The sequence below is a fragment of the Macaca nemestrina genome, chromosome 7 (assembly GCF_043159975.1).
Source record: "Macaca nemestrina isolate mMacNem1 chromosome 7, mMacNem.hap1, whole genome shotgun sequence".
Lineage (NCBI taxonomy): Eukaryota > Metazoa > Chordata > Mammalia > Primates > Cercopithecidae > Macaca > Macaca nemestrina.
In genome coordinates, this window is record NC_092131.1 from 160,683,407 (window position 1) to 160,703,732 (window position 20,326).

Sequence of the window (20,326 nt, forward strand, 5' to 3'; positions counted from 1 at the left end):
TCCGCCTGCCTTGGTCTCCCAAAGTGTTGGGATCGCAGATATGAGCCACCGGGCCCGGCCTCACTGGATGCTCTTGAACGTGAAATGAAATGCTTTGGCCAGGAATGATAAATGTCACTTCTGCTCATAATCTATTGGCCAGAGCTAGTCATGTGACTGCCTAATTGCAAAGAGGCAGAGAAGTATTATCCTCCAATATGCCCAGAAGTACAGACTAAGTGGATGTGGGTGAGTGCTAGAAAATGCCACCACATATATATGTATGTATACACTAGATCATAGTAAATTACGTTTCTCGTTGTGGGTCACAGCAAAAAATAGTTGAGAAACTGCTATCCTGCTTCCCTCTCCTGCTCTCACCTCATCCTTCAATCCAAATTGGTGCATAGAGCTTACCAGACCTGCATTCAGAGGCCACTTGCTTATCTCTGTGAACTCGGTTAGGTCACCTAACCTCTCTGAGTTTCATTCCCTTCAGGGGTAAAGGAGGGAAATAACATCTGTCTTACAAGATTGTGGTGATTTTTTTTTTGTTTTTTGAGACGGAGTCTCGCTCTGTCGCCCAGGCTGGAGTCCAGTGGCACGATCTCGGCTCACTGCAAGCTCCGCCTCCTGGGTTCAAGCAATTATCCTGCCTCAGCCTCCCAAGTAGCTGGGATTACAGGCGTGCGCCCCCATGCCCGGCTAATTTTGTATGAGTAGAGACGGGGTTTTTCCATGTTGGTCAGGTTGGTGTCAAACTCCTGAACTCAGGTGAGTCATCTGCCTTGGCCTCCCAAAGTGCCGGGATTACAGGCGTGAGCCACCGTGCCCGGCCAGCCCATGGTAAGTCTTAAGAGATATGGTATTGTAAGTGCATATCCCTGGGCTTGACTCTATGTTGCTTTTAGACAGTAGACATCGGGCTGGTGCGATGGCTCACGCCTGGAATCCCAGCACTTTGGGAGGCCGAGGTGGGCAGATTATGAGGTCAAGAGATGGAGACCATCCTGACCAACATGGTGAAACCCTGTCTCTACTAAAAATACAAAAATTAGCTGGGCGTGATGGCACGCCCCTGTAGTCCCAGTTACTCAGGAGGCAGGAGAATCACTTGAACCTGGAAGGCAGAGGTTGCAGTGAGCTGAGATTGTGCCACTGCACTCCAGTCTGGCGACAGAGGGAGACTCCGTCTGGGGGAAAAAAAAAAAGAGAGACAGTAGAAATCATCACTATTCTGACAAGCGGCAGTCTTCCATTTCTGCGGGCACACGGTCTGTTTCGTAACTCCCTGCCTTTGCATATACATGTTCCCTCACCTGGAGTGCCCTTCTGCCTCTCATCTGTCTGTTAAATGCCTTATCCTTCAATGCTCAGTTCATGTTCTTCCTCTAGGAACTACTAGCTAACTCAGAGAAGCAGACATGATACAATGTAATGAATAATGAGCATGTATCCTGGACTTAGCAGACAGACATGGTTTGAATCCCAGCTCTGCCACTTCAACAGCTGTGACAAGCATGTGACTAGCATGTTACTTAACATCTATTTTCTTACTTGGGAAATAGGTGTAATATGAGTACCTACTTCACAGAATTGTTCTCAGAATGAAAAGAGAAAATGCCTGAGAAGTGTTAAACTCAATGTCTAGCCTATAAGTACTCATTACACCCTTCTTTGGGCCAGTCTTGTACCTAATACCTCCCTCTACTATAGTTTCTAACTGTGCTGCAGTTATTTGTTTGATGACATGCCTCTACTGGACTGTGTACTTGTTGAACACTGTCCTAGAGTGCAGCGATAATAGCTAGCTTTTTTGCACATTTACCAAATAATTTCAAGAATTATGCAAACATTTTATATATATTCATTTAATATTGATTGGAAATGACAGGATCCTGCTTAACACAAACTCAGCAGCTTAAAAAAATAAAATAAAACAAAATAAAAACCTATCCTGGCGGGGCGCAGTGACTCACACCTATAATCCCAGCACTTTGGGAGGCCAAGGTGGGTGGATCACCTGAGGTCAGGCATTCAAGACCAGCCTGGCCAACATGGTAAAACCCTGTCTCTACTAAAATGACAAAACTTAGCTGGGTGTGGTGGTGCATGCCTGTAGTTCCAGCTACTCAGGAGGCTGAGGCAGGAGAATCGCTTGAACCTGGGAGGCAGAGGTTGCAGTGAGCCAAGATCGGGCCACTGCACCTTGGCCTGGGCGACAGAGCAAGACTCTGTCTCAAAAAAACAAAAAACAGGTCAGGCACAGTGGTTCACGCCTGTGATCCCAGCACTTTGGATGGCTGAGGTGGGTGGATCAACTGAGGTCAGGAGTTTGAGACCATCCTGGCCAACATGGTGAAACCCTGTCTCTACTAAAAATACAATAATTAGCTCGGTGTGGTGGCATGCACCTCTAATCCCAGCTACTTGGGAGGCTGAGGCAGAAGAATCACTTGAACCTGGGAGGCGGGGGTTGCAGTGAGCCGAGACTGCGCCACTGCACTCCAGCCTGGGTGAGGGAGGAAGACTGTGGCTCAAAAAAAAAAAAAAAAAAAAAAAAAAAAAAAAAAGCAGCAAACAACTAATTATTAGAGAAATGCAAATCAAAATCAAAATGAGATACCACTTCACACTCATTAGGATGGCTACTATATTTTAAAAACCAAAAAAACAAGAAACATGTCAGTGGGTTTGGAAAGAAGGCGTGAAGAGATCAAACATCAAAAACAGCAAGAGAGTGCAACAGGATTTAGAATCAATAAGAGAAGATTTTAAGGAGAGGAGCCAAGGACAGTCAAGGATTTCCAGCCTAGAAGGATGTGGCCATTTACAGAAATAGGGAGATAAGAGGAGGAATTAGTATGAGGAAAAATGACACATTTAGTTTTAGACATTTAGTTTTTTTTATTACTCAAGGGCGTTTCCTAAAAAACAACAACAAAAAGACATTTCGAGTTTTTGTTGTTGGTGGTGGTGTTGAGACGGAGTCACGCTCTGTGTGCCCAGGCTGGAGTGCAGTGGCATGATCTCGCTCACTGCAAGCTCCATCTTCCGGGTTCACACCATTCTCCTGCCTCAGCCTCCTGAGTAGCTGGGACTACAGGCGCCCGCCACCACGCCCAGCTAATTTTTGTATTTTTAGTAGAGACGGGGTTTCATCGTGTTAGCCAGGATGGTCTCGATCTCCTGACCTTGCAATCCACCCGCCTCGGCCTCCCAAAGTGCTGGGATTACAGGCGTGAGCCATCGCGCCTGGCCGATAACTTATATTTTTCAAACTAGAAAACAAGTAGGTGCAGGATGGGCCATGGAGACAGCCCGCATTAAAGGTTGTGGGAAGATAATAGAAGAGTCAGTGATGGCGGCAGAAAGGGAAGGTTTGAGGAAGCAACTGTAGAGTCTAGAGAAGCCAAGCAGAATTTGAGGAAGAGGAGGCGGCCCAGAAACTAGTGATGGAGAAAACATGGAAAGGGCTATTGTATTTGGTGAGCTCCTTTGGAACCTTAGAGAACAAAGGTGTTACCGAAGTACATGCTCTCAAATTCACACTGAGCACTAAATTCCCGCCGCTATGGGACATTCTGGTTAAGGAAAAACAGCGCAGTCTGGACCCAAGAAAGCTCACAGCGTGGCGGAGGAAGTGAGAAGTGAGTGAATAATTAAGCTACAGTGTTGATTCTGTCTTCCCTGGCAGCAAGAAAAAAAACCAAACAAACAATGTTTAAGTGCTTTGGCCTGGCACGGTGGCTTACGCCTGTAATACCAGCACTTTGGGAGGCCGAGGTGGGTGGATCATGAGGTCAGGAGTTCAAGACCAGCCTGGCCAACATGGCGAAACCCTGTCTTTACTAAAAATACAAAAATTAGCCGGGTGTGGTGGCACACACCTGTAATCCCAGCTACTCGGGAGGCTGAGGCAGGAGAATTGTTCCAACCCAGGAGTCGGAGGTTGCAGATCGCGCCACTGCACTCCAGCCTGGGCAACAGAGTGAGGCTCCACCGTCTCAAAAAAAAAAAAAAAAAAAAAGAAAGAAAAAAAAAGAAAAAAGAAAGTGCTTTACCAGCGGTGTGCACAAGGTACAAACAGATGCCCTGAGGAACTGGCGACTCTGTGGGGCAGGACTGGGGAAGGGCTGGTAGGAGGTGCTGCTGTCCAGGTGCATGGTGGGTCCTCAAGAATTCATGGGGGCAATTCCAGTAGAACCGGCCTCTTGAGGCCTCAGGTAGTTCTTGTGGAGACTGAGGGGACAGATAAGGAAAGAAGGGATACAGGCGCCAAGTGGGGGCGCAGGTGCGTTAGCAATAACTGGGTTCTATAGGAGGCGGGGCGCGGTGGCTCACGCCTGTAATCTCAGCACTTTGGGAGGCTGAGGCGGGTGGATCACGAGGTCAGGTGATCGAGATCATCCTGGCCAAGATGGTGAAATAAAAAATTTATTTTATTTTTTATTTACTAAAAATAAAAAAATTAGCCGGGCTTGATGGCGTACACCTGTAATCCCAACTACTCGGGAGGTTGAGGCAGGAGAATCGCTCGAACCCGGGAGGCGGAAGTTGTAGTGAGCCGAGACGGTGCCACTGCACTCAGCCTAGCAACAGAGACTCCGTCTCAAAAAAAAAAAAAAGACGCAGAGATAGAGTTGCCGCCCGAAAGGATACAGAAAGGAGAGGCGAAAAACTTATCCGAATCCTCACTACTTCCTTACAACTGGCGACCAAGTGGACCAAAAACCTCCAAAAACCTCAGTTGGCTGGACTACCGGGTCCTTGCTCTCCTTCCTGGGCTTCTATACCCGGCCGGAACTTTAGTGTTCTGACGCCTTGTTTGGCATCGGAAGGGAAAAACAGATGGACCTATAAGTGAAAAGTGGCTTCTGGTTGGAAGCCACACTATAGGCTCGGGGAGGTAAGCGGTGGTAGGTCGGCGTTTGATGTGTCCCGGGTGTGGGGAGGCGACAGAGCCCTGGCAGTTGAGGGTTGCGGGGCCTCCCCACCGCGGCGAAGGTCTAGCCTTCGGAGGCCAGGCCGTGAGTGCCGGAGGTAAACGCCAAGGCGGAAGAGTTTTGCCACTCACTACCTCAGTGACCTCGGGTAAATTAGTCTTGGAACGTCGGTTTCCTCGTCTCCATAATTGAAATAATAATAGTTCCTCTCTGAGGATTGTTGTGAGCCGTCAGTGAAACCCTTACAGCAGTTTCTGGCACATGGTAAGCCATGGATAGCTTTACTAATTCGACTCACTTCTAGCTGCGTGGATTATGTTGTCAAAACCCACCGTCAACCTCAGGGCGGTATTGTTCAGTTAATAGGTTAGATTTTCTATTTACTGGTAGAAAAAAAAAAAATGAAACAAAGCATTTATAATTAAAGTTATATTACTAGAGAAATAACACTACGGAGGGTTTGCAAAATATTTTATGAGCTATCATTTGTTTCTAAAATTTCTGTATGTGTAGAGGTAAATAATTTTGTAACTTAAATGTGTAAATCATTTAAGTGCAACCGGCGCGGGGGAATTTAAATATTATCCATAATTGCAGGATCTCAGATCAACTGTTAATTTTTCCTGGTTCCTTTACGTTTATAATACATGTGAAAACATACTGTTTACATGATTTTGATTTATTAGCAAACCTTATTGTTAATGTCGGCTGGGCGCGGTGGCTCACGCCTGTAATCCTAGCACTTTGGGAGGCCAAGGTGGGCGGATCACTTGAGGTCAGGAGTTCGAGACCAGCTTGGCCAACATGGTGAAACCCTGTCTCTACTAAAAATACAAAAATTAGCTGGGAGTGGTGGCGCACACCTGTAATTCCAGCGGCTCAGGCAAGAGAATTGCTTGAAACCAGGAGGTGGAGGTTACAGTGAGCCGAGATCGCGCAACTGCACTCCAACTTGGGTGACAAAGCTGGACTCTGTCTTAAAAAAGAAAAAAAAAAAGCTGGTCGTGGTGGTGGGCATCTGTAATCTCAGCTACTCGGGAAGCAGAGGCAGGAGAAGCACTTGAACCCGGGAGGCAGAGGTTGCAGTGAGCCAAGATCGTGCCATTGCACTCCAGCCTGGGTGACAGAGCCAGACTCCATCTCAAAAAAAAAAAAAAAAAAGGTCGGGCGTGGTGGCTGATGCCTGTAATCCCAGCACTTTGGGAGGCCCACATGGGCGCATCACCTGTTCAAGACCAGTCTGGCCAACACGGCGAAACCTCATCTCTACTGAAAAAAAAACAAAAAACAAAAACAAAAATTAAAATTAGCCGGGCATGGTGGCGCCGGTCTGTAATCCCTGCTACTCTGGAGGCTGAGACAAGAGAATTGCTTGAACCCAGGAGGCGGAGATTGTGGTGAGCCAAGATATCCAGCCTGGTGACAGAGCAAGACTCTGTCTCAAAAAAAAAAAAAAAAAAAAAAATGGATAATGTCATTTTGCCTATTGGTGTCTGTATCCTATAGAAAGGAAATATCTACCTGACTTCATAGGATTTGTGTGTGGATGGCATGAGATAATATATATCAGGGTGATTTGAAAGTATTAGGAGTGGGCTGGGCGCTATGGCTCACGCCTGTAATCCCAGCACTTTGGGAGGCCAAGGCAGGCGGATCACGTGGTCAGGAAATTGAGACCATCCTGGCTAACACGGTGAAACCCCGTCTCTACTAAAAATACAAAAAAGAAAAAAAAAATTAGCCAGGCGTGGTGTTGGGTACCTGTAGTCTCAGCTACTTGGGAGGCTGAGGCAGGAGAATGGCGTGAACCCGGGAGGTGGAGCTTCAGTGAGCTGAGATCGCGCCACCGCACTCCAGCCTGGGTTACAGAGTGAGACTCTGTCTCAAAAAAAAAAAAAAAAAAAGGCCGGGCGCGGTGGCTCAAGCCTGTAATCCCAGCACTTTGGGAGGCCGAGACGGGCGGATCACGAGGTCAGGAGATCGAGACCATCCTGGCTAACACGGTGAAACCCCGTCTCTACTAAAAAATACAAAAAACTAGCCGGGCGAGGTGGCGGGCGCCTGTAGTCTCAGCTACTCGGGAGGCTGAGGCAGGAGAATGGCGTAAACCCGGGAGGCGGAGCTTGCAGTGAGCCGAGATCGCGCCACTGCACTCCAGCCTGGGTGACAGAGCCAGACTCCGTCTCAAAAAAAAAAAAAAAAAAAAGTATTGGGAGTAGTATTCATCAGGTGCAGTGGCTCATGCCTGTAATCCCAGGTACTCCAGAGGCTGAGGCAGGAGGATCACTTGAACCCAGGAGCTGGAGACCAGTCTGAGCAACCTAGCAAGACGTCATCTCTATCTTTTTTTTTTTTTTAGATGGAGTTTTGCTCTTGTGGTCCAGGCTGGAGTGCAATGGCGTGATCTTGGCTCACCACAACCTCCACCTCCTGGGTTCATGCGATTCTCCTGCCTCAGCCTCCTGAGTAGCTGGGATTACAGTCATGCACCACCACACCCGGCTAATTTTGTATTTTTAGTAGAGATGGGGTTTCTCCATGTTGGTCAAGCTGGCCTCGAACTCCTGACCTTGTCATCCACCCGCCTTGGCCTCCCAAAGTGTCGGGATTACAGGCATAAGCCACTGCGCCTGGTCTTACAATTTTTTATTTTTATTTATTTATTTATTTATTTATTTTTTAGACAGAGTCTTGCTCTGTCACCCAGGCTGGAGTGCAGTGACCTGATCTTGGCTCACTGCAACCTCCCACTCCTGGGTTCAAGCGATTCTCCTGCTTCAGCCTCCCAAGTAGCTGGGATTATAGGTGCCTGCCACCATGCTATAGGTACCTGCCACCACACCCAGCTAATTTTTGTATATGTATTTTTTTGAGACGGAGTTTCACTTTTGTTGCCCAGGCTGGAGTGCGATGGCGCAGTCTTGGCTCATTGCAGCCTCTGCCTCCCAGGTTCAAGTGATTCTCCTGCCTCCGCCTTCCGAGTAGGTGGGGTTACAGGTGCCCAGCACCATTCCCAGCTAATTTTTTTTTTTTTTTTTTTTTGAGGTGAAGTCTTACTCTGTCACCCAGGCTGGAGTGCAGTGGCACGATCTCTGCTCACTGCAACCTCTGCCTCCTGGGTTCAAGCAATTCTCATGCCTAGGCCTCCCAAGTAGCTGGGATTACAGGCATGGGCCACCATTCCCAGCTAATTGTTTGTATTTTCTGTAGGGGTTTCACCATGTTGGTCAGGCTGGTCTTGAACTCCTGACCTCAGGTGGTCTGCCTGCCTTGGCCTCCCAAAGTGTTGGGATTACAGCCATGAGCCAGCACACTGGGCCAATTTCTGTATTTTTAGTGGAGATGGGGTTTTACCATGTTGGGCAGGCTGGTCTCCAACTCCTGACAAGTCATCTGCCTGCCTCAGATTCTCGGAGTGCTGGGATTACAGGTGTGAGCCGCCGTGGTGGGCTACAATTTTTTTTTTTTTTGAGATGGAGTTTCACTCTTGTTGCCTAGGCTGGAGTGCAATGGTGTGATCTCAGCTCATTGCAACCTCTGCCTCCTGGGTACAAGTGATTCTCCTGCCTCAGCCTCCCCAGTAGCTGGGATTACAGGCGCTCTCCACAACGCCCAACTCATTTTTGTATTTTTAGTAGAGATGGGGTTTCACCAAGTTGGCCAGGCTGGTCTTGAACTTCTGACCTCAAGTGATCTGCCCACCTTGGACTCCCAAAGTGCTGGGATTATAGGCGTGAGCCACCGCGCCTGGCCAACATTTTTTTAAAAAATTAGCTGGGCATGGTGGTGTGCACCTGTTGTCTCAGTTACCTTGGAGGCTGAGGTGGGAGGATCATTTCAGCCCAGGGCCCAGGAGTTCAGGGATACAATGAGCTATTGATCTTGCCACAGCGTGGCAGCCTGGGTGACAGAGCAAGACCCTGTCTCTCTCTCTTTTTTTTTTTTTCACATGGAATTTTGCTCTTGTTGTCCAGGCTGGAGTGCAGTGGTGCGATCTCGGCTTACTGCAACCTCTGCCTCCCGGGTTCAAGTGATTCTCTTGCCTAAGGTTCCCGAGTAGCTGGGATTATAGGCATCTGCCACCACGCCTGGATTATTTTTAGTAGAGATGGGGTTTCACCATGTTGTCAAGGCTGGTCTTGAACTCCTGACCTCAGGTGATCCATCCGCCTCGGCCTCCCAAAGTGTAGAGATTACAGGCATGAGCCACCGCACCCGGCCTGACCCACTCTTTTGTGAAAAGAGAAAAAAAAAAAAAAGATCGGGGATGGTGCGTCATTCCTGCAACCCAGCACTTTGGGAAGCTGAGGGGAGAATCACTGGATCCCAGGAGTTCAAAACCATCATGGGCAACACAGGGAGATCCATTTCTTTTTCTTTTCTTTTTTTTTTTGGGGGGACAAAGTCTCACTCTGTTGCCAGGCTGGAGTGTGCAGTGGCACGATCTTGGCTTACTGCAACCTCCTCCTCCCAGGTTCAAGAAATTCTCCTGCCCCAGCCTCCTTAGTAGCTGGGATTACAGGCACGCACCACCACACCCAGCTAATTTTTGTGTTTTTAGTAGAGACAGGGTTTCACCATGTTGGCCAGGATGGTCTTGATCTCTTGACCTTGTGATCTACCCGCGTCAGCCTCCCAAAGTGCTGGGATTACAAGTGTGAGCCACTGCGCCTGGACAGGGAGATCCATTTCTACAAAAAATTTAAAAATTAGGTGGGTGTGGTGGTGTGTGCTTGTAATCCCAGCTACTTGGGAGGCTGAGATGGGAGGATCACTTGACTCCAGAAAGTAGAGAGGCTAAAATGAGCTGTGATTGTGCCACTGCACTCCAGCCTGGGCCACAGAGCAAGACCTTGTCTCAAATAATAATGATGATAATAATAATAATAAACAAAATAAGTTAACAAATTTCAAAATACCTGATTTCTGTTGAATTTGAAATTGTGATGCGTTCATTGCTATACTGATAATTCTTCAACGTCTCTTCTGTTACAGGTAGAATTGGGCTATTTGCTGAAGCTTCTTCGTAGCCCTTGGTAGCCCAGGAAGAAACTTATGTTTTGATTTTTTTGTACCATGGCTTTGTTTCACAAAGTGCTGCGTGGTACTTATATTCTCGGAAAATGCTCTAAGCCAACTTCTGCCTTGCATCCACTTTTGGGTATTCGCTTTGCAGACTATTCCAGTAGTCTTCAGAAACCAGTGGCTTCTCCTGGCAAAGCCTCCTCACAGAGGAAGACTGAAGGGGGTTTGCAAGGACATCACCAGAAAGAAGTTGCTTTGGATATAACTTGTCCTGAGGAGAAACCTGATGTTAGTTTCGATAAAGCAATTAGAGATGAAGCAATGGACCATTTTAGGCGTTTGAAGGATGAAATTGTGAATCATTGGAAGGGACCGGAAGGCCGCCCTCTGCAAGAGGCCTTGCTGGAACAAGCCAAGGTTGTCTGGCAGTTCCGCGGGAAAGAAGATTTGGATAAGTGGAGAGTGACTTCTGATAAGACGATTGGAGGCAGAAGTGAAGTGTTTTTGAAAATGGGCAAGAATAACCAAAGTGCACTGCTCTATGGAACTCTGAGCTCTGAGGCACCTCAGGACGGGGAGTCTGCCCGCAGTGGGTACTGTGCAATGATATCCAGGATTCCAAGGGTAGGTGAGGCCCAGGCGGCATCATTTTCTAGTGAACAGGGGTGAACTTCATTGTAGCATAAACTATAGAAGATAGCTTTTGTGGCCGGGCGCGGTGGCTCACGCCTGTAATCCCAGCACTTTGGGAGGCCGAGGCGGGCGGATCACAAGGTCAGGAGATCGAGACCACGGTGAAACCCCGTCTCTACTAAAAATACAAAAAAATTAGCCGGCCGGGCGCGGTGGCTCAAGCCTGTAATCCCAGCACTTTGGGAGGCCGAGACGGGCGGATCACGAGGTCAGGAGATCGAGACCATCCTGGCTAACACGGTGAAACCCCGTCTCTACTAAAAACTACAAAAAACTAGCTGGGTGAGGTGGCAGGCGCCTGTAGTCCCAGCTACTCGGGAGGCTGAGGCAGGAGAATGGCGTGAACCCGGGAGGCGGAGCTTGCAGTGAGCTGAGATCCGGCCACTGCACTCCAGCCTGGGTGGCAGAGCGAGACTCCGTCTCAAAAAAAAAAAAAAAAAAAAATTAGCCGGGCGCGGTTGTGGGCGCCTGTAGTCCCAGCTACTCGGGAGGCTGAGGCAGGAGAATGGCGTGAACCCGGGAGGCGGAGCTTGCAGTGAGCCGAGATCGCGTCACTGCACTCCAGCCTGGGCGACAGAGCAACACTCCGTCTCAAAAAAAAAAAAAAAAGAAGATAGCTTTTGTTTCTATAAATGAAAACACCTGGCATGTTATATTTGGCGCCTCACCTGTGTTTGGAGATAAGTATTGGCACAAGTGTAAAGTGGAAGCACAAGGGGGAAGTGGTTTCTGAGGAGGAGGAGTTACTTGTTTCTGGGCATTGCTTTGGGCCAGGAACCAGCATTGTTATGTTTTAGGAATCCTGAGCGGTTAGACATTTGAAAGATTTTTGGAGAGATTTTCATCTCCTCTAACAAAGACCACAGCCTCTGTAATGGCCGGGGGTTTTATAGAGTTGATGTAAGGTCAGCCTGTGGCTTTCTTTTTTTTTTTCGAAACGGAGTCTTGCTCTGTCACCCAGGCTGGAGTGCAGTGGCATGATCTTGGCTCACTGCAACTTCTGCTCTCCAGGTTCAAGTGATTCTCCTGCCTCAGCCTCCTGAGTAGCTGGGACTACTGGTGCATGCCACCATGCCTGGCTAATTTTTTGTATTTTTAGTACAGACAGGGTTTCACCATGTTGGCCAGGCTGGTCTTGAACTCCTGACCTCGGGTGATCCACGCCCCCCCCCCGCTTGGCCTCCCAGAGTGCTGCGATTACAGGTGTGAGCCACTGTGCCTGGCCCAAATATTCATTTTGGAATAATGAAAATAGTAGATAACATTTATTAAGCGTGACGTGCCAGTCCTTGTGCTAAGCACTTTATATTATCCCATTTATTCCTCACAACAGTCTCCTGAGGTAAGATCATCCCAGGTTTATGGATGAGGAAACAGAGTTGGATAGATTTAGTAACTTGTCCAAAGTTACACGGATAATAAATATTAGTTTATATCTAGACTTTGGTGTTCTCGACATCAGAGTACCCTTGAAATTGCTGTAACTAAATGCCTTTGGAAATGAACTAAATTCCACTTTTGAAGAGAGAGGCAGTATAGATAGTTGTTAAGCACACAGATTTTGGAGTTAAACAGCATTGGATATACCACTTATTAGCTGAGTGCTTAGTTTGTTTATCTGTAAAACGGGGTAAGATGCTAATAACCTATCATAGCACTGTTGTGAGGATTAAATTATGCATGCAAATTATTTAATGCACATATTCAATGGATGCTAGCCACTGTTGTTAAATATCACTTTTAAAACTTAAGCTCTTTTCTCTATAGTTTTCTGACTTGTGGAAAGGCAGTTGTCATAAAATAGGCCACTCAGAAATCACCGCTCCTTGGCCGGGCGCGGTGGCTCATGCCTGTAATCCCAGCACTTTGGGAGGCTGAGGCGGGTGGATCACCTGAGGTCGGGAGTTCGAGACCAGCCTGACCAACATGGAGAAACCCCGTTTCTACTAAAAATACAAAAAATTAGCTGGGCATGGTGGTGCATGCCTGTAATTCCAGCTACTCGGGAGGCTGTGGCAGAATTACTTGAACTCGGGAGGCAGAGGTTGTGGTAAGCTGAGATCGTGCCATTGCACTCCAGCCTGGGTAACAAGAGCGAAACTTCGTCTCAAAAAAAGAAAAAGAGAAAAAAGTCATTGCTCCATAGGACCAGGTAAAGGAAATACATTCATTTCCATTCAGTGAACACAGGTGAGTGCCTACCCCATGTAAACACTGTCCTGGGCCAGTTGTGTGTTGAACATTACCTTAGAAACATATAACTAAGTCAGTATTTTGTGCTAAAATAATAATCACTGGGTTTATCTGCCTTCTTATGGGGCAGAAAGTCAGAAAAATGGTTAGTGAATCCTGTTGATGATGCTGATTTGGTGATGACTCACATTTTGCTGATAGTGGAGAAGGAGGTGCAATTAACTTTCCTTTCAATATCGTAGGGTGCTTTTGAGAGGAAGTTGTCTTATGATTGGTCGCAGTTCAATACTCTGTATCTCCGTGTACGTGGGGATGGTCGGCCTTGGATGGTGAATATCAAGGAGGACACAGATTTCCTCCAGAGGACGAATCAGATGTATAGTTACTTCATGTTCACCCGTGGTGGACCCTACTGGCAGGAGGTCAAGGTACAGCATAAGTCTTCATTGTTTAAAAAAATGAGGTCTTGGCCGGGCATGGTGGCTCACGCCTATAATCCTAGCAATTTAGGAGGCCCAGGCAGGTGGATCACCTGAGGTCGGGAGTTCGACATCAGCCTGACCAACATGGAGAAACCCTGTCTCTACTGAAAAAAATACAAAATTAGCTGGGCGTGGTGGCACGTGCCTGTAATCCCAGCTACTTGGGAGGATGAGGCAGGAGAATTGCTTGAACCCGGGAGGCGGAGGTTTCGGTGAGCCAAGATTTTGCCATTGTACTCCAGCCTGGGCAACTGCACTCCAGCCTGGGCAACAAGAGCCAAACTCTGTCTCAAAAAAAAAAAATTAAAAAAAAAGTTGGTGTCCTAGGCCAGGTGTGGTGGCTCATGTCTATAATCCCAGCACTTTGGGAGGCCAAGGTGGGTGATCATCTGAGATCAGGAGTTCGAGACCAGCCTGGCTAACATGGCAAAACCCTGTGTCTACTAAAAATACAAAAATTAGAGGCCAGGCGCCATGGCGCACGCCTGTAATCCCAGCACTTTGGGAGGACGAGGTGGGCAGATCACGAGCTCAAGAGATTGAGACCATCCTGGCCAACATGGTGAAACTCTGTCTCTACTAAAAATACAAAAATTAGTTGGGTATGGTGGCGCACGCCTGTAGTCCCAGAACTCAGAAGGCTGAGGCAGGAGAATTGCTTGAACCTGGGAGGCAGAGGTTGCAGTGAGCCGAGATGGTGCCACTGCACTCCAGCCTAGCAACAGAGCGAGACTCCATCTCAAAAAAAATAAAAATAAAAAAAGGCCGGGCGTAGTGGCTCACGCCTGTAATCCTAGCACTTTTGGAGGCTGAGGCAGGCAGATCACGAGGTCAGGAGATCGAGACCATCCTGGCTAACCCAGTGAAACCCCGTCTGTACTAAAAAATACAAAAAACTAGCCGGGCGTGGTGGCAGGCGCCTGTAGTCCCAGCTGCTTGGAAGGCTGAGGCAGGAGAGTGACATAAACTCGGGAGGCAGAGCTTGCAGTGAGCTGAGATCTAGCCACTGCACTCCAGCCTGGGCGACAGAGCAAGACTCCGTCTCAAAAAAAAAAAAAAAAAAAATTAGCTGGGCATGGTGGCGCATGCCTGTAATCCCAGCTAATAGAGGGGCTGAGGCAGGAGGATCGCTTGAACCTGGGAGGCGGAGCTTGCAGTGAGCTGAGTGAGATTGCGCCACTGCACTCCAGCCTGGGCAACAGAGTGAGACTCCGTCTCAAAAAAAAAAAAAAAAAGGCCGGGCGCGGTGGCTCAAGCCTGTAATCCCAGCACTTTGGGAGGCCGAGATGGGCGGATCACGAGGTCAGGAGATCGAGACCATCCTGGCTAACACGGTGAAACCCCGTCTCTACTAAGAAATACAAAAAATAGCCGGGCGAGGTGGCGGGCGCCTGTAGTCCCAGCTACTCGGGAGGCTGAGGCCGGAGAATGGCGTGAACCCGGGAGGTGGAGCTTGCAGTGAGCTGAGATCCGGCCACTGCACTCCAGCCTGGGCGACAGAGCGAGACTCCGTCTCAAAAAAAAAAAAAAAAAAAAATCTCACAAAGCCCCCATTTTGCTCATGTCGTATACTTGAGGGTCATCCTGAATTCTTCTCCTTCGCCCCACATCCAGTCTATTAGCGAGTCCCGTCACCTCTGCTTGCAAAATACACTCAGCAGCTGACCTTTCTAGCCATCTCTTCTACTCCCACCCTGGTCCAGGTGATTGGATTATTGCAGCAGCTTCATTATTGATTTCCCTGTTTGTCTTCTTGCCCCACTAAAATCCTGGCTCCACAGCAGCCAGAGTGATCTTTCTGAAACATAGTTCAGATGACATCATTTACATGCTTCTAAGCATGTAAATGTACCTCCTAAGCATGTAACCTGTCTGTGTTAGTCTGTTCTTGTGCTGCTACTATGAAGAAATACCTGAGACTGGGTAATTTATAAAGGAAAGCGATTTAATTGACTCACACAGTTCTGCAGGGCTGAGGAGGCCTTAGGTAACTTACAATCATGGCAGAAGGGGAAGTAAACACATCCTTCTTCACATGATGGCAGGAAGGAGAATGAGCTGAGTGAGGGGTAAATCCCCTTATAAAACCATCAGATCTTGTGAGAACTCACTATCACCAGGACAGTATCGGGGAAACGACCCCCATGGTTCAGTTAACTTCACCTGGTCCCTCCCTTGACACACCGGGATTATTACAATTCAAGATGAGATTTTGGGTGGGAACACAGCCAAACCATATCAGGACCCTTCAGTGGTTTGAATAAACCATCACAATTTGAATAAAGTCCAGGCCAGGCTAGGTGGTTCATACTTTTAATCTGAGCACTTTGGGAGGCTGAGACGGGCAGATCACTTGAGGTCAGGAGTTTGAGGCCAGCCTGGCCTACATGGTGAAATCTTGTGTCTACTAAAAATACAAAAAATTAACTGCAGGTGGTGGCACACGCCTGTAGTCTCAGCTCCTCAGGAGGCTGAGGCAGGAGAATCGCTTGAACCTGAGAGGTGGAAGTTGCAGTGAATCAAGATCGTGCCACTGCACTCCAGCCTGGGCGACAGAGAGGGACTCCATCTCAAAAAAACAAAAACAAAACCAAAAAGACTTAAGTCCAAACTCCTGAACATGACCTATGGGCCTACAATATCGGACCCCCGTCTTCATCTTCCATCTCTCCTCCTACCTCCCTCCTCCACACCAGCCCCTTTTCTGTCTGTCAGATTCAACAACCTCATTTCCATCTCAGAGCTTTGCACGTAGTGTTGCTCTGCTGTAATGCTCTGCCCCCATGTCTTCACCTGCTTTCTCTTTCCTGTCATTCACCTCGTGGTTCAAAAGTTGCCTCAGAGAGGCCTTTCCTGATTCCTGTAAGTAAAATCGGACCCTCTAATCCAGTTACTTTCAACACCACCATCCTATAACTTTCTTCATAGAACTTATCACTAACTAAAATTACTTTGTTCATTCATTCATCTGTTTATTGTCACTCTACTGCCTTCCCTGGAACATAAATTATATAAATTCTTTTTTTTTGAGATGGAGTCTCACTCTTATCGCCCAGGCTGGAGTGCAGTGGCGCGATCTCAGCTCACGGCAACCTCTGCCTTCCAGGTTCAAGAGATCTTTCTGCCTCAGTCTCCCGAGTAGCTGGGACTACAGGCGTGTGCCACAACGCCCAGCTAATTTTTGTATTTTTAGTAGAGATGGGGTTTCATTCACCAAGTTGGCCAGGCTGGTTTCAAACTCCTGACCTCAAGTGATCCACCCGCCTCGGCCTACCAAGGTTCTGGGATTATAGGCGTGAACCACCATACCTGGCCCTAAATTCCGTAAATTCTGTGAGAGCAGAAATCTTGCTTATATTGTTCCTACCAGTTTCCCCTGTACCTAGAGTTTTGTCTTAGTGTCTAGCACAAAATAAGCATTCAATACATAGTACATATATATGCACTAATATAGATATATAACACAAATTATATATACTTGTATTTAAGTAATATATATAAAATGAATTATTATACAAAATAACTTCATTATAAAAAAATTTGGCAAATACAGAAAAAAATCTTGTACTACCACTATCCAGAGATGAAATATTTTTGACGTGTATCTTCCAGACTTTTCTAGTCACACTTTTCCCTTCCAGTGGTGTTTTATAACATGTATACAGTATTTTCCCTGAACTATTGTTTACCACTTTGTTTTCAAATATATTTCTACGTCATTTTTAATGTCTACATGATATTATATAAGTAGAAAATAATTTTGGCTGGGTCCAGTGGCTCACACCTGTAATCCTAGCACTTTGGGAGGCTGAGGCGGTGGATCATTTGAAGCTAGGAGTCTAAGACAAGCCTGAGCAACATGGCAAAACCCTGTCTCTACAAAAAATACAAAAATTAGCCCAGTGTGGTGGCATGTGCCTTTAGTCCCACCTACTCAGGAGGCTGAGGTGGGAGGATTGCTTGAGCCTGGGAGGTTGAGGCTGCGTGAGCTAAGATCACCCTACTGCATGCACTCCAGCCTGGGTGACAGAGTAAGACCCTGTCTCGAAAAAAAAAATTTTTTTTTTCTTAACTTGTTCTTCATTATGTACGTGTAGATTTAGATTGTTTTCAGAATTTTCTACTGTGGGAACAAACTCTGAGGTAAACATCCTTAACTATTTTCATAGGCTATATTCCTAGAGATAAAATTACTGGAATAAATATTAATATGTATAATTTATTTTTATTTATGTTCATTAAAATTTGTTTATTTGAGACAGGGTCTCACTTCTGTTGCCCATGCTGGAGTGCAACATGCGCTCGCTGCAGCCCCAACCTCCCGGCCTCAGGTGATCCTCCCACCTTAGCCTCCTAAATAGCCAGGACTACAAGGATGCACCACTATGGCTGGATAAGTTTTCTGCTTTTTTAGTAGAGTCTTGGTTTCACCATGTTGCCCAGGCTGGTCTTGAACTCCTGGGCTCAAGTGATCCTACTGTGTTGGCCTCCCAAAGTGCTGGGATTACAGGCATGCACAACCAGGCCCAGCCATTTTCTTCCTTTGTTAAACTCAAAAAATAAAATTAGCATAATCTGTACCTATGGTTTGTGTTTTTAAAATTTAGGAATATATCCTGGAGAGCTTCTGTATAATTATTTAGGCAGAGTGTGGTGGTTCATGCTTGTAGGCCAAGGTTGGCAGATTACTTGAGCTCAGGAGTTTAAGACCAGCCTGGTCAACATGGTGAAACACCGTCTCTATCAAAAAAAAAAAAAAAAAAAAAATTAGCCGGGTGTGGTGGTGTGCGCCTATAGTCCCAGCTACTCAGGAGGCTGAGGTGGGAGAATCACTTGAACCTGGGAGGCAAAAGTTGCAGTGAGCCAAGATTGCACCACTGCACTCCAGCCTGGGTAACAGTGAGACCCTATCTCAAAACAAAAACAAAACAAAACAAAAAACAAACAAAGCCAGATATAGTTTTAAAAGATCGTGCTTAATAATAAGTAAATTGGCCGGGCGCGGTGGCTCACGCCTGTAATCCCAGCACTTTGGGAGGCCGAGGCGGGCGGATCACAAGGTCAGGAGATCGAGACCACGGTGAAACCCCGTCTCTACTAAAAATATAAAAAATTAGCCGGGCGCGGTTGTGGGCGCCTGTAGTCCCAGCTACTCGGGAGGCTGAGGCAGGAGAATGGCGTGAACCCGGGAGGCGGAGCTTGCAGTGAGCCGAGATCGCGCCACTGCACTCCAGCCTGGGCTGGGCGACAGAGCGAGACTCCGTCTCAAAAAAAAAAACAAACAAACAAACAAAAAAATAAGTAAATTACATAAAGAAGAAATATGAAAATAAAGTTGATGAATAAAAAGGCACACTTGAAAAGTTCAAGAGTAGAAGGAATAGGACATTTCTTTTTCTTCCGTTTCTAATGTAGGAAGAAAGGGAAACATATTACAATTCTTTTTGCTTTTTTTTTTTTTTTTCCTGAGACAGAGTCTAGCTCTGTCGCCCAGGCTGGAGTGCAATGGCACGATCTTGGCTTACTGCAACTTCTGCCTCCCGGGTTCAGGCAACAAAGTGAGACCCCATTCTCCACAGGAAAAAAGAAAAGCTGTGTTTAGGTAGTAGTCTTTTTTCCACAAATGTTACAAATATTTTTTTCATAGTTAACCCTTTATTGTTTGGCCTGAGTTACATCTTTGATCCAAATGGCTAGCCATTTGTCATAATACATATATTAAATAATTTTAGAATAAATGTAAATTCTTGTTTTATAATTACATGTAGATGCCTCAATTGCTTACATTTCAGTTATGAAGTAAATGGTTTCTTCTTTCAGATTCCTTTTTCCAAATTTTTCTTCTCTAATCGAGGAAGAATCCGGGATGTTCAGCATGAGCTTCTGCTTGACAAGGTAATATATTCCTGTATTTTTCACTCAGAACTGTATCATTTTTAATGAATCGAAACTCTGGTGAGACTGAGTTCATTTGAGAAAGCTGGCAGATGAAAATTTCTTCTCAGGGCCACTGCTCTTAAACCTAGCCAGAGGCTGACTCAGACCTCCCCTATGAACTATACCCCCATCCTGAAGGAATTTTAGAATGATCATTTTTAGCATGCGTACATTTTACTTTAGCTATTTTTCCCCTGTCCCCTCCCTCCTAATTTAGCTTTAAAATAAGAGTTTATGAACACTTCAAGGAACCTCCATTAGGCATTCATGTTGTCCTTACTAGTCTTTTTTTTTTTTTTTTTTTTTTTTGAGATAAGAGTCTTGCTTTGTCACCTAGGCTGGAGTGTAGTGGCATGATCTCGGCTCACCGCAAATTCCACCTCCTTGGTTCAAGCAATTCTCCTGCCTCAGTCTCCCGAGTAGCTGGAATTAACAGGTGCTTGCCACCTCACTTGGCTAATTTTTGTATTCTTAGTAGAGACGAGGTTTCACCATGTTGGCCAGGCTGGTCTCGAATTCTTGACCTCATGATCTGCACACCTTGGCCTCCCAGTGTTGGGGTTACAGGCCTGAGCCACCGCACCTGGCCGTCCTTCCTAGTCTTAAGTGGCGCTACCTAATGAGGAGAGGGAAGGAAGTTGAATGGGGAAAGAAAAACAGTCTTGTATTTCCTCTTACGGTATGCTATGTGAGAACTAGTATGTATTTCCTAAGGGCTGATAGCATTAAAACCCAGTTATAATCATCACTTGATGGGATTTTAAACTCCTGGAATAATATCAGTACATCACTGTATGAGATTTTAATCAATTTCTCTGTTTTAAATTTAGATCTCTTCTATAGGATTCACCTTGGCTGATAAAGTGGATGGTCCATTCTTTCTGGAGATAGATTTTATTGGAGTGTTTACTGATCCAGCCCATACAGAAGAATTTGCCTATGAAAATTCTCCAGAGCTTAACCCAAGGCTTTTTAAATAAAGATTATGTGGTAGTTTTGTTTTACTACTCTAAGGGTACTAGCATCTATAATGATGTAGACAAAATAAAATATTTCTTTAATGGCATCCAA

The 20,326-nt window shown here is 46.4% G+C and overlaps 1 protein-coding gene across 3 annotated transcripts; it reads left to right on the top strand.

Annotated features, from left to right (window-relative positions):
• Positions 1 to 4,486: 4,486 nt before the first annotated feature.
• Positions 4,487 to 20,326, top strand: LOC105491965 (NADH:ubiquinone oxidoreductase complex assembly factor 1). 3 transcript variants are annotated; one of them, XM_011758776.3, is made up of 5 exons: positions 4,487 to 4,888; positions 9,921 to 10,574; positions 13,079 to 13,264; positions 19,139 to 19,213; positions 20,086 to 20,326. In XM_011758776.3, exons 2-5 carry the CDS (start codon positions 10,002 to 10,004, stop codon positions 20,233 to 20,235), a joined length of 984 nt encoding a protein of 327 aa, XP_011757078.2. In that variant the 5' UTR covers positions 4,487 to 4,888; positions 9,921 to 10,001; the 3' UTR covers positions 20,236 to 20,326. The 3 variants fall into 3 exon arrangements, with proteins under 3 accessions (XP_011757078.2, XP_011757069.2, XP_011757089.2); XM_011758767.3 differs by having other exon boundaries at positions 4,488 to 5,189; XM_011758787.3 differs by lacking the exon at positions 4,487 to 4,888 and adding an exon at positions 4,895 to 5,073.

Coding starts and splice junctions, on each gene's coding strand:
- LOC105491965 (XM_011758776.3), top strand. CDS start 10,002: ATGGCTTTGTTTCACAAAGTGCTGCGTGGTACTTATATTCTCGGAAAA. Junction 10,575..13,078: donor TGATATCCAGGATTCCAAGG/GTAGGTGAGGCC, acceptor TCAATATCGTAG/GGTGCTTTTGAGAGGAAGTT. Junction 19,214..20,085: donor ATGAGCTTCTGCTTGACAAG/GTAATATATTCC, acceptor TTTTAAATTTAG/ATCTCTTCTATAGGATTCAC.